Source organism: Pezoporus flaviventris, unplaced genomic scaffold, assembly GCF_033815535.1.
Source record: "Pezoporus flaviventris isolate CSIRO_AGI_PZ_B2104156 unplaced genomic scaffold, CSIRO_AGI_Pfla_v1 ptg000006l, whole genome shotgun sequence".
Lineage (NCBI taxonomy): Eukaryota > Metazoa > Chordata > Aves > Psittaciformes > Psittacidae > Pezoporus > Pezoporus flaviventris.
In genome coordinates this window covers 19,513,548-19,526,296 of record NW_026892554.1, presented here as the reverse complement: position 1 = coordinate 19,526,296, position 12,749 = coordinate 19,513,548, and the positions used below count along the sequence as shown (strand labels likewise).

The 12,749-nt window shown below is 55.2% G+C and overlaps 2 protein-coding genes across 5 annotated transcripts in view; one reads left to right on the top strand and one right to left on the bottom strand.

Annotated features, from left to right (window-relative positions):
• LINGO1 (leucine rich repeat and Ig domain containing 1) overlaps positions 1-10,616 on the top strand; it is a 149,989-nt gene extending 139,373 nt beyond the window's left edge. For all 4 annotated transcript variants that reach the window (XM_061447295.1, XM_061447296.1, XM_061447294.1 and 1 more), the window contains one exon: positions 8,305-10,616. In XM_061447295.1, the coding sequence (XP_061303279.1) occupies positions 8,317-10,158 (1,842 nt within the window). In that variant the 5' untranslated portion in view covers positions 8,305-8,316 and the 3' untranslated portion in view covers positions 10,159-10,616. The remainder of the gene's footprint in view (positions 1-8,304) is intronic.
• Positions 1-12,749, bottom strand: part of PSTPIP1 (proline-serine-threonine phosphatase interacting protein 1) — a 469,822-nt gene that overhangs the window by 67,313 nt on the left and 389,760 nt on the right. The gene's annotated exons all lie outside the window — the stretch shown is intronic.

Here is a 12,749-nt window from a genome sequence, read left to right as displayed (position 1 = left end):
TGACACCCTTTACCACAGGCATTAAACTGATTGATTGTGCTTTTTGCCTGTGCTTCACAGGGAAGTGCCCCCTTGCTAGTGAAATCACTGCCTTGGATTGCATGGAATTGCCCTAAACAATCCCAGTTTCCAGTTTTCCCCTCTCAGTAAGCATTTCCCACCTTTTCCTTCTTGTTTTTTTCAGGGGGGTGGAGGGGGGTGCATGTGTGGACCAGCACACCAGGAGCTCTATGCACAGCCCGTATACCTGCACAGGACATGTATGAGCAAGGCTGGCAGTGTGTAAAGCCCAAATCTTGACCATGTCCTGACATTCCGCAGGGATTTGGGGCTAGGAAGGGCTGGCGAGGTGCTGACCCCCATCCCTGGCTGGCTGGCACTGCCTCCCACCCGCTCTGCCCAGCATCACGGGCTCACTGACTGCAGGACAGGCAGGCTCAGCCGTGGCTCAGCACAGTTGGTTTTTATCTAATCTATTTTATTGTTGAATGAAACAATAACAGCAAATACAGGCCCTGAAGACAAGCCATAAATAATGCAGAAATCAAACAAGCGAGGAAGGGGGAAAGAAAAAAGAATTATACATGTAAAACCAGCAGAGAGAGCCAGGCCGGGAAGAGGAATCTTCTCTGCACGTTTGCCATCACTCGTGTTCTCTTTGGCTCCCGTTTTCCCCCACTTCTCTCTTCCTGGAGTTCCTGCAGCACTGGATTTGTTATTATGTGAACAAAACTTCATCATAACTGGGAGGAGAGGGGGGAAGAGAGATTTGGCTTGAGGAGGGAGCTGGAAAGGAGGTGGATGGACAGGACCAGAGCTTTCATCTCTTGCAGCGCCTTGGAAGCCTTGCCTGAGCCCACCACCCTCTGCCCCTGTGTCCTGTGGGAGATGGGCTAGGGACAGCTCTGGCAATGCCACCCATGGTACCACTGGTGCTGGCTGTAGGGCGCACACATGCCCTCAGTGCCCCATGCAGCTCGTCCCACTGGTGGGTTATCACAGAGCCATCCTCGCTGCGCCGGGCTGCAGGCAGCCTCTCCCAGGAGGCGTCCTCAGGCCACTTATTTTAGGCAGCGGTATAAAAATATCAGGGCCGGTCCGAAAGGGAGGTGAATCATGAGGTTCCCCTGGAGTCAGCAGAGCCGCTGGGTTTATGTGCTCTGCGTCCTCCTGCTGTTATCCCCAAGGTTTCCCAGGGAAGACACAGCGCTCTGGAGCAGCTCTTCTCTAGGTATCCTGCGCTGGTTGTAGGGGTGTTCAAGGGATGTGGCTGGGGACTGATGTGATGCTGTAAGTACAGTCTAAACTGCAGTCAGCTTAAGGGATGGGAGCATTCCCTACAGCAGCGATGCTCTGTAGTGCTGCAGGCTCAGGATGCGCTCACTGGTCCCCACTTGCTGTTTGTGTGGCGTTAGGGATGTTGATCTGTCTTTCCACCTTCAAACCAGTCCTGGGGACACAGCGGCTCAGAATTGTGGCTGTTAGAGGGGGGGTCACATCACAAAGCTTCAGTGATGTCCCCTTATGGTTCTTATGGTGGAGTAAGGTTGCTCTTGGGTCTGGGTGTCAGGCTGGCTTGGCAGGGGAGGAAGCACCAGGGCTGCTCCCCGTTTCCACTTGTGTCCCTGTTTTTCTGGTGCTGGAGCTGAGGAGTGCCCCATCCCTGCTCCAGGCACTGAGCAGAGCTCCAGGGCACTGCCGAGCCCTTTAGGCAGAGGGGACAGGATGTCCACAGGCAGGGAGCACTGGGGAGGGAGCAGCTTGTCTTGGTGCCAACACAGCTCCTCACCAGGCCCTTCGTGGTGCCCCCAGGTGTGGTATTTGGGTGATACCGCATTGGGGTATCCAGATCCCATTGGGGTTACAGCGGCTCTGCCTGGCAGCGCCTCGGGGCTGGTGCCTGGGTCTGGGGGAGTGCGATGCCACCGGACCAGCCATGGAGGTGATCCCGTACATCGTTGCCATCTGCTCCTGACCAGGAGGAAACACGCTCTGGCAGTGGGGTGACTTTGTACCAGCTGCTCTGTGCTGGAGGAGGTGGTGTCCTGCCCCTGACACAGCGCGGGGCTCAGCACCGGCACCGTGCAGCTGCACGCTGCCTGAGTCAGCAGCACCGAGCCCTGTGGGACCTGCCCTGGGCACCATCCTGCAGCCCAGCACCTAGCACCTCGCCCCGCCGCGATGGCCATGGAGCCGGAGAGCAGGGGATGCCTTCACAATGTCAGTGTGACCCCGGCGGCTCTGACAGAAGACACGCACTGGGCAGACCTCTCTTTCACCTCTCCGCTGCAAATGTTTCCATAGCCCTCAGAAGAGCCTGGAGTTTTTCCATCTTCCTTTCACTGCTATAGACAGGGAAGGAAAAACATCTAGAGAGACCCTCCTGCTGTCCTGAAGTGTCCTCTACCCAGTGCTGGTTCACCACTCGAATGCCTCTGAGCTGGGTGAGCACCTACACCATCCTGGTGGCCCAGCCCATGTCCGTGGAGACAGGAATCCCAAGGAGATTTGCCAAAATAGAGAAAGAAAAGGAGAAGCCCCACCAAGCAGCTGTGCCTGGCCTTCCCAGCATCCCAGCGCTCAGCATCCTCCTGCTGCTCTCTGGCCCAGCATAAAACATCTCTGATTCTGGAGCTCCCAGGGCCAGCCCTTGGGAGACATCTCCCACGAGCGGGGAGTGTGGCTGGCCCTGAGCCTGAGCTCCACACTGTGCTGCACCCTTACACTCCTCATTTATGTGTTGCTAGCTCAGGGCTTTACACCCCCCCCCCCCCCCCCCCCCAGGCATCCACAGCTGCCTTTGCAATTACTTATTGATCACTTGTCAGGATGTTTTCTTTGCTGATGGGGCATTGAAGCATGTGCAGCCAAAGAGAGAGAAAAGGCGTTAAAAGCGCAGGAGCAAAGGTGTGAGGAGGGTGAGCAGCTCCCACACAGATGTGATTGCAGCAAGAAACAGCCTCAGCAAAAACTGCTCTGACCGGGAGCTCCCTCCCGTCGCCCTGCTCTGGTAACCTGCCTGCCCAGCCTCAAAACCACGCTCCAGGTTGGCTCTGGGCCATCGCTGGCTGTCCCTCCACCACTCATACCTGTCCCTGCATCGAGCACATCCACAGCTAAACCGGTGGACAGCTGGGCTGAAGCCTGGGCAGCATCCTGCATCCCGGCCCCTCAGCCCGTGTTTGAGCTCTTCCTCCCTGTGCATCCCTTCCCCTTTGTTCTGCTCCTCTTGCCCTTTGGCTCCGTGCTTCCCTGATGACTCCCCACGTTTCGGGTGGAAAGGGCCCTTTTCCACGAGGAAACACCTTTGAGGGCAGTCCTGCGGGCCCTCTGCTGCCGGGGTCTGGTGCCAGCCAGGCGGTGTCAGTGCCGGAAGGGAATTTGCATCTTAAATACTTCTTGGTGCTCTCTTACAGCCCCAGAGCAGCTGCCAGAGCAGATCAGGTTCCTGCACACCTATTCCAGGCTCCCGGTGCGGAGCAGCTGAAAGCAGATCCTTGGGAAGGCAGAGCCAAGGCTGGGGCTGGACTCACACCTCCCTGTGGTGACTGCAGCGGTGACCCCAGGCTGGGGTCTGGGGTGGGCTCCTCGCCATGGCCCATTCGTTGCCTTGCTCCTGTGTCCCCACCACCCCAACTCAAAGGGTCCTTCTCAGTGTCTGCCTGTTTCATCCCCATTCTTACACCCTCCTGTGCTGCTTCTGGAGGATGTGGGGCCAAGGCGGGACACAGGGCAGCCCTTTGTGCTCAGCAGCCTGTTTTCATGCCCTTCGTTAGCAGCTCATCCATTAATGAAGGCCCAGAGGAAATGCAGCAGCAGCTTCCGACCACTCAGGCCAGTGCTGTGCCTCCAGTCACCCCCAGCAGTGCTCGGGGCTTCCTTTAGGCTCTCCCTCTTTGGGTTGTTTTTAGCCACATGAAGCAGCATGGTCCCAGGAGGGAAACTGCCCCACGTGCTTTAGCCCCTGCTCCCACCCATTCCTGGAGCCATGCTCCCCATGGACACTGGGTGGGAAAAGAGGAGGAGCAGGGAGCGGGTGGGGTGGGGAGGAAGGAGAAACAAAGCAAAAGGGCCCACAAATGCACGCTGGGCACAGGGGAATGATGGAGAGAGGAGGAAATGGGCACGAACGTGTTCGGCAAATTAAAGCTTCTCCCTTTGTTTTGCTGCTTTGCAGATAGCTCCAGGAACACTTAGTGAGGAGCCCGGGCTCTGGATAAGCAACTCTTTTAGCAGCAGGAAAGGTTGTTAAATATTTATTTGTAAACCTGGAGTCTTTATCTCTAAAATGTAGTCAAGTTCAATAAAATCTGATTTAGCTGGAGCAGCTCGGAGCAGACGGAGCCCTGACTCCGAGCGCGGTGCCTCGGCAGCTCAGCGTGGAGCCAGCAGGACAGAGATGGGGTGCAGGATGGACAGATGGACACGTGCTCCCCCAGCCCCACAGACACCCCCCCCCCCCACACCAGGGATATGGCTCGCTTCATCCTAGATCCCCTGTTGTCGTTTGATGTTCTCCGAAGCATCTGGTTCAAGGGTGCCTGTCTCGCACGCTGTGATTTATGGCTGCCAGGTGGGGTTAGTGCTGACTCAGGGCTCTGTGCCGCTGGCTCGCTGTCACGCGGTGCTGAAGGGCGCTGGGCACCCCAGAGGGTCAGGGGCGGTGGTGACAGCACGGGGCACAGCCACCCCTGGGACAGGAGGGCAGCGCAGCGCTGGTGGGTTTGCTGTCCCTTCCTCTGCGCCGGGGCAGCCTGTGCCCATCACAACAGAGCAAATCCCATGCATGTCAGTGCTCCAGCCTGGCCCCAGGCTCCGTTTCCAGGCACAGGCCCAGAATAGCATCTTTCCTCCCAGTGCTGAGCCCTGCCGGAGACACGCAGCAGGTCCTGCTGCATTTAGCTCCAAGGCAGCGTGGCTCCAGCATGCCCATCTGTGACACCAGGCTGGATTTGGAGCTGTGGTCCCCAGGCAGCGCGGTGGCGAGGATGGGTCAGAGGGTGCCAGAGCTCGGAGCGGTTCTGCTTTGGTCTGCACTGGTTTGTGTTGCCTAAAGGCAGTGAGTCGAGCAGCTGGTTCTTCTTTTATTGATGCTCTTTTTCAATGTGAGGAATGAGAGGCACATTCACACCGGAGGCTGCAGTGCTCCCTGGGCTGTGGGAGAGAGATGGGGTCTGATCCTGCCTGGCAGCGCCTGCTGGGGCCGTGGCCGGGCACTCTGCAGGGGTGCTCAGACCTGTTCCATGGCTCCTCCTCAGGGTAAAGCTGGGAGGGCTTCAATTTTGAAAGCCCTTGGTGGTGCTTGGTCTCGGTCACATCCTAGGTTCCTCTAGCCACCATGGTCTCCCTGCTCCCTGCAGTGACACCAGCCCCAGTCAGCCAAGCCCAGCCAAGGCAGCCTCAGCCCCTCACCCAGCACTGTGTGGTGGCAGACATGGGATAGCTGAAAGGAGCCCTGCCTTTGGGGTGAAGTTGGCTGCTGTGCTGGTGGGGGTCAGCATGACAGTCCCTGTAAAGCCACATGCAGGTGGTTGACCCCAGCTCTAAAACCACATTTGAGTTGGTTTTAGAAGGGCATCTCTTAATATCTGCCTCACCTTGAGGCACAGATATCCTCTCTGAAACATCAGAGGTAAACGAGACCCAAAAGTGATTTAAAGCTCATCTTAGCTCAGAATTTTTCAGCTTATTCATTGTCTTACATCCAAAGCTCATCTGTGACTCTGGCTATTAAGATTACAGATGTTTTTGTCAGGGATAGTATTTATCACGGATTTAAATTTAGCTGAGAACTAATAACATGTGAGGTGTGCCTAGCCTTTCATTTCACACAAGTAGGCTTGTCTCCTCTTTAACACCATGCAGATTTTGCTTCCTTCATCTATCACCTCCTTGCTTATATTTTAGCCACGACACCACATCGTTCCCAGCAGCTCCAGCTGCTGCGCCTCTGCTGGTACAGGCAGGATTTGGCCTGGGGAGGTCTGTGAGTTGGGCCCTGCAGTGGACGTGGCCCAGCAGGGACCAGTGCGTGGCTGCACGCATGGGCAGAGCAGAGATTGCAGCACACAGCCAAATAAGGCCGGCTGCCTGGCACTCTAATGAGCTGAAGTCTTTGCAACCCTGGGATAATTAAGCCCCTTTGACTGTATTTTGTTTTACATGTAGCGTTGTGCTTGCTTTGATGGCTTTCTCAGCACGGCTGTGAGGAGCAAGAATTGGTTTCTAGAACCACTGCCCGAGGGATGCTGTGAGTGGCAAGTGGGTTGTGGAAGCAGCAGTGCCACGGGCACATCACGGGCAGGAGGAGGGGGCCACATGCTGCCCATGGGGAGACATGGTGAGGTGGAACAGGGGACCTCCGGCAGCGCATGGGAAGCAAACCCATGCGCACAGTTGCACAAGAGCTGCCAACCTGGAGCACAAGTGTGATGGGGAACGGCTGAGGGACCTGGGGGGGTCAGTCTGGAGAAGAGAAGGCTCAGGGGGGACCTGATCGCTCCCTACAACTGCCTGAGAGGAGGATGGAGCCAGGAGGGGCTGGGCTCTGCTCCCAAGGAACAAGGGATGGGACAAGAGGAAACGGCCTCAAGCTGCATGAGGAGAGGTTTAGGCTTGATATTGGGAACAGTTTTTACCCCAGAGGGTGCTCAGGCATTGGAACAGGCTGCCCAGGGCAGGGCTGCAGCCCCCATCCCTGCAAGTGTTCACACACTGGGGAGACGAGGCTCAGTGCCGTGGGTTAGTGGTGGCCTTGGCAGTGCTGGGGAGCGGTTGGACTGGAGGAGCTTAGAGGTCTTTTCCAACCCAGTTGATTCCATGATCCTAACTGGTGGTGCCATCCAGGCCGCAGCCTACCCCAGTGGCATCACCACAGTAGCAGCAGCCCTGTTTGTGTTCGTAAAGCTGCCCAGCAGCGTCAGCACTGAGGAGGTGGTGACAGAGGAGATGATGAATTGTAAATACCCAGCAAATGGCTCTTTGCAGCCTGGCCTCAAGCCCGAGCCATCCCACTGGAAATGTTTCCATGGGACTGGGAGGCGCTGGACCAGGATGGACAGGAAGGAGTTTGGCACCACTGCCAGGAGAGTGGTGTGGGACCAGCTCCTGGTCCCACAGACCTGCTTTGGGGGTCCCCCACTACCACCCCCACTAGGCAGGTAGCAGGGGAAGGGATGGAGAAGGATGGTGAACCTGGAGGAAGCTGCGGGAGGAGTTCTGCAGGGACTCCTGGTGTGCCAGGGCCTGGTGGTTTCCGAGGTGGTGCTGGGGAACATGTTTATGGCCAGTCCATCATCTTTATCCTTGCATCTCGCAAAGAAATTTTGCATCGTTTTTGGGGAACAAAAGTTAGACTTGAGTCATCTGCCTGTAGGAAATGATGGATGTAAAGAGACGCAATGGAGGTAATGCACAGAATATGTACCAGACCCATAAATAGTGCCGGAGCAGGGAAAGTAATGTACAGGATATAATGATGGATACAAACAGAGCCAATGGAAGTAATGTGTTGAGTATATTCAGCTATAGCCATAAATAGCATTAGTGGAAGCAACGCAGAGTGCACACATAACAATAGATATAAACACGGGCCGGAGCAGCTGTACATCTAACATGCAATATTAATATGATTTGATCCCTTGTAACAGCTCGAGCAATGAGGAAATAAATGCAACAGAGGCAGCATGACCACAAGGGGGTCACCCAGCCCTCCCAGGGCCTTTCCCAGCTGAGAGCAGGCAGAGCCCCTCATCACCCTGCAGACCTCATCAGCCACAGACCCCTCATCACCCCACAGACCCCCTTATTCACCCCCAGACCCTATCGGGCTGATTCCTGTGGAGCTGTGGTTGCTCCCACTCAGACACCTCACTACTGGCTGATCCCAATGAGGGATCCCCCAGATGCTCAGCTCCTCTGCCTTTGCAAAGCAGCCTTTATATTCAGGCTCCATCTACAGGGAACGGAATAATTTCAAGGGCTTAAAATAGGCTGTAGATAGATGTGTTTAGTATTAAATTATTTTCCTTAAGAAGCCGAGGAAGCGAGGTCTGTCTGACACAGATTCCTCAAGGCTTTCCACTCAAAGTCTGCGCACGTTCACTCATCAAGTGGAAAGTTGGGGGGTGGGGAGGAGAAATGGTCTTGGGCTGGATTTCGGCTGGGAAATGAGAACCTCTGCTCTGCCTCGGCAGTGCCCTTCACCTTAGTGCCAGCTCTCCCCAGACTAAACCTTTTGCTGTGGAGGTGCCCATCATTCACTCACGTCCCCCTTGCTCTTTCTCTCCCCCTTGTTACCTGCAGGTGAGAGATAGGATGGTAGCTGGAGAGGCGAGTATGCGCAGCCCACTCCTGGCCTGCTGGCAGCCGATTCTCCTCCTGATGCTGGGATCCATCCTGTCCGGCTCCGCCACGGGCTGCCCGCCGCGCTGCGAGTGCTCTGCCCAGGAGCGCGCCGTCCTGTGCCACAGGAAGAGGTTCATGGTCGTGCCGGAGGGGATCCCCACCGAGACCAGGCAGCTGGACTTGGGCAAGAACCGCATCAAGACGCTCAACCAGGATGAATTTGCCAACTACCCTCACCTGGAGGAGCTGGAGCTAAATGAGAACATTATCAGTGCCATTGAACCTGGGGCTTTCAACAACCTCTTCAACCTCAGGACGCTGGGGCTCAGGAGTAACAGGCTCAAGCTGATCCCCTTGGGGGTGTTTACTGGACTCAGCAACCTTACCAAGCTAGACATTAGTGAGAATAAAATTGTGATCCTGCTAGACTACATGTTCCAGGACTTGTACAACCTCAAGTCTTTGGAGGTGGGGGACAACGACCTTGTCTACATCTCCCACCGGGCGTTCAGCGGCCTCAACAGCCTGGAGCAGCTGACCCTGGAGAAATGCAACCTGACCTCCATCCCCACGGAGGCCCTGTCTCACCTTCACGGCTTGATTGTGCTGCGCCTACGCCATCTGAACATCAACACCATCCGGGATTACTCATTCAAGAGGCTGTACCGGCTCAAGGTCCTTGAGATCTCCCACTGGCCCTACCTGGATACCATGACATCCAACTGCCTCTACGGGTTGAACCTGACCTCCTTGTCCATCACCCACTGCAACCTGACGTCCATCCCGTACGTGTCGGTGAGGCACTTGGTTTACCTCCGGTTCCTGAACCTGTCCTACAACCCCATTGTCACCATCGAGGGCTCCATGCTCCATGACCTGCTCAGGCTGCAGGAGATCCAGCTGGTGGGAGGGCAGCTCACCACGGTCGAGCCCTTCGCCTTCCGCGGCCTCAACTACCTGCGCATCCTGAACGTGTCAGGGAATTTGCTGACCACCCTGGAGGAGTCAGCTTTCCACTCCGTGGGCAACCTGGAGACGCTCATCCTCGACAACAACCCCTTAGCCTGCGACTGCCGCTTGCTCTGGGTTTTCCGGCGGCGATGGAGGTTGAACTTCAACAAGCAGCAGCCCACTTGCTCCACCCCCGAGTTCGTCCAGGGCAAGGAGTTCAAAGACTTCCCTGACGTCCTCCTGCCCAACTACTTCACCTGCCGCCGAGCACGGATACGGGACCGCAAACCTCAGCAGATCTTTGTGGACGAAGGCCACACAGTCCACTTTGTCTGCCGGGCAGATGGGGACCCGCCTCCCACCATCATGTGGCTGTCTCCCCGCAAGCACCTCATCTCAACCAAAACCAACGGGCGGCTCACTGTCTTCCCTGACGGCACGCTGGAGGTGCGCTACGCCCAGATCCAGGACAATGGCACCTACCTATGCATCGCCAGCAACGCGGGTGGCAACGACACCATGCTGGCCCACCTGCACGTGCGCAGCTACTCCCCAGACTGGCCCCACCAGCCCAACAAGACCTTCGCGTTCATCTCCAACCAGCCCAACGAGAGCGATGCCAACAGCACGCGCGCCACCGTGCCTTTCCCCTTTGACATCAAGACTCTCATCATCGCCACCACCATGGGCTTCATTTCCTTCCTGGGCGTCGTGCTCTTCTGTCTGGTGCTCCTCTTCCTGTGGAGCCGGGGGAAAGGCAACACAAAGCACAACATTGAAATCGAGTATGTGCCACGGAAGTCCGACGCGGGCATCAGCTCTGCCGACGCGCCGCGCAAGTTCAACATGAAAATGATTTAAACCAGGCAACAGTTTGCAAATAATAATGGTGGGTTGGTTGGTTTAGTTTTTGTTTTTTTGTTTTTTTTTTTTAAAAAGAGAACAAATGAACAAAATAAATAATTGAAAAACATTGCTACAAACATACCGACCTCTCTCCTTCCACCACGTCCTCAGCCCCCATCCACTGCATCCGCACTGTCACCACCTCTTCCTCCTCCCCTTCTTCTTTATACCAGGAAAAACATTCAGCCGATGTCTTCAGGACTCCTGTGTTTGTAAGGACTTTGTCTGATGGACTCTGGTGTCAGATATAACTCTGAGAGGGAAAAACAATAGGGGGGAGGGGGGAAGAAAGAAAAAAAAACCCAAGAAATAAAATCAATAAAAAGTTACGAACTTTATTCTGTAACTTTGATTTCAATAATTATGGATTTTTATGAAAACTTGAAATAATAAAAAAAACCCTATTTCCTATAGATAGTTGGAATGCAAAATCTTGACTTCTTGATCTGTCCAGTTCCATACCTGGCAAGCACTCCCTTCCTTGCCACCACACCAAGAACAGCCTCAGGCCAGGGTGAGAATCCCACTGACACCGAAGGTTTGCACCCCACCAAAGGGGTCCTAGGGCCTGCACAGCATCGAGAGGAGTTTGGTTTTTGCTCCTGAGGACCTGTCGTGGTTTCCTGCCCACCCCAAAGGCCAGGGGAGCAGGACAGGAGCTGGTGTGCAGCAGCACAGGGCTGAGTGTGGTTGTCCTCTGTGTGCTAAGGAGGGCACAAAGGCCCGTCACAGGGCAGGCAGCAGCTCACTGTGCCCATGGCCTTTGTGCTGAGAGCCAGTGGGACTGGGTTTTGCCTGGCAGTGCTGGGGGTACCTGGAGATCCTGCTGCCTCTTAGGTGGGGAGAGGACTTGCTGCCCACCATTGCCAGCAGCACCATGGTGTCACCTCTCTGATGGAGCACAAGCTGGCCCTTTGTGCTATGAACACTGTCCCTGCAGGCAGGGATGCTGCAATTCCATCAGCACCTTTGCTGCCAGCACAAGCAGGCAGTTCCCTGCCTGCCCCTGGCTGCACGGCTGCCCCTGGCTCCTGGCACCCAGCAGCTCCAGTGCTGCTCCACACCTGCCTCTAATAATTCTTATGGTCATTAATTCTTCCTTGTGAGGGTGCTGAGGCGCTGGCACAGGGTGCCCAGAGAAGCTGTGGCTGCCCCATCCCTGGCAGTGTTCAAGGCCAGGTTGGACACAGGGGCTTGGAACAAGCTGCTCTAGTGGAAGGTGTCCCTGCCCATGGCAGGGGCTGGGAACGGATGAGCTTTAAGGTCCCTTCCAACACAAATCATTCTATGGTGGTTTTTGGCCCTGACTCACTGGCAGCCAGGCTAACAAGCACCCTTGGGCATGCCCAAGGGACTTTAACTTCCAGGCTTGCAGGAGACCTTGTCTAAAAAACCCCTAAAATTACATTTGTTTATAAACACACTCAAAGCACAGCCTGAGCCAAGCACAGGGCTTGCAGCAGGGAGGAGCTGCAGGCTGTAACACGCTGGCTGCCCTGGTGCTAGACTCCAGCTTGCCCATCACCATGGTGTCTGGTCATCAGGCAGCAATCTCCCTTTGCAGAGCTCTGGTACTTGGGATCAGGAGGTCTGGAAGGTTTGTATTGTCTCAGTGAGGAAAAGGGGAGGAACGGGGGTTAAATTGGCCAGTGTGGGTGCCACCCTGCCCAGAGACCAGCTACCTACATCAGTGAGACAGCTTCAGTATGGAAGTGGTTGTACAGCAGGTGAATTAGAAGGAGCAAGTCAGGAGGACAACCCCAGAGGGAAGGAGTGAAATTAAAGAGACAGCAATGGGCAAAGAGGTATCTCAACTCAAGCTTTGAATATAGAGAAGCATCATCAGAGCAGCTCAACCCTTCCCCAGTTGGTTGGTGCCAACTTGCCAGCCCTCAGAGGGTGCAGAGAGGGTGAAGGCCACAGCCAGCCCTCCCTGGAGCCCTTCCATGGGAGAGATAGGGCTGACACCATGGCCTGGGGAGCCCGGCACAAGAACAGAACATCCCTGCAAACAGTGGCAACAGGGGCACTAAAGGCTTTTATAAGCATCACTGAGGTCCTGTCACCACCAGGACCGGTGGCACCTCACTGGCCCGCAGCTTCCCAGCCAGCCTGGCCTTGGCAGCATCTCCGAGGTGGATGAGCTGGGATTTGCATGCTTGATTTGTAAAGCACTTAAGGAGTCTTCAGGGATCAAAGCCACTACACAAGATGATAAAAAATATGCGTCAGGAACCTGGAGCGCAGACAGGAAAAAGAATGGATTTGCTTTCCTTCCAGCACCGCGCCAGTCTTGAAGAACCAACCTGAAACATCTGTGCTCGTGGGGAGTGGGGATGTTTTTTGCTGGTTTCAGCTTTCTATTCATCTTCAAACAAAACATTTTGTGTTTCTCTCTCCACAGCGGGTTTCAGGAGCTTTGATTTGTTAGTTTCTCATCTCTAACCCATCTTTCCTTTACAACTGTGAAACCAAAACAGGGTTTTTTTAAGAGCCTTTTTGCTTTTGTTTTGCTTTTTAAAAGAGCCAAAGCAAAAATGTTTCTT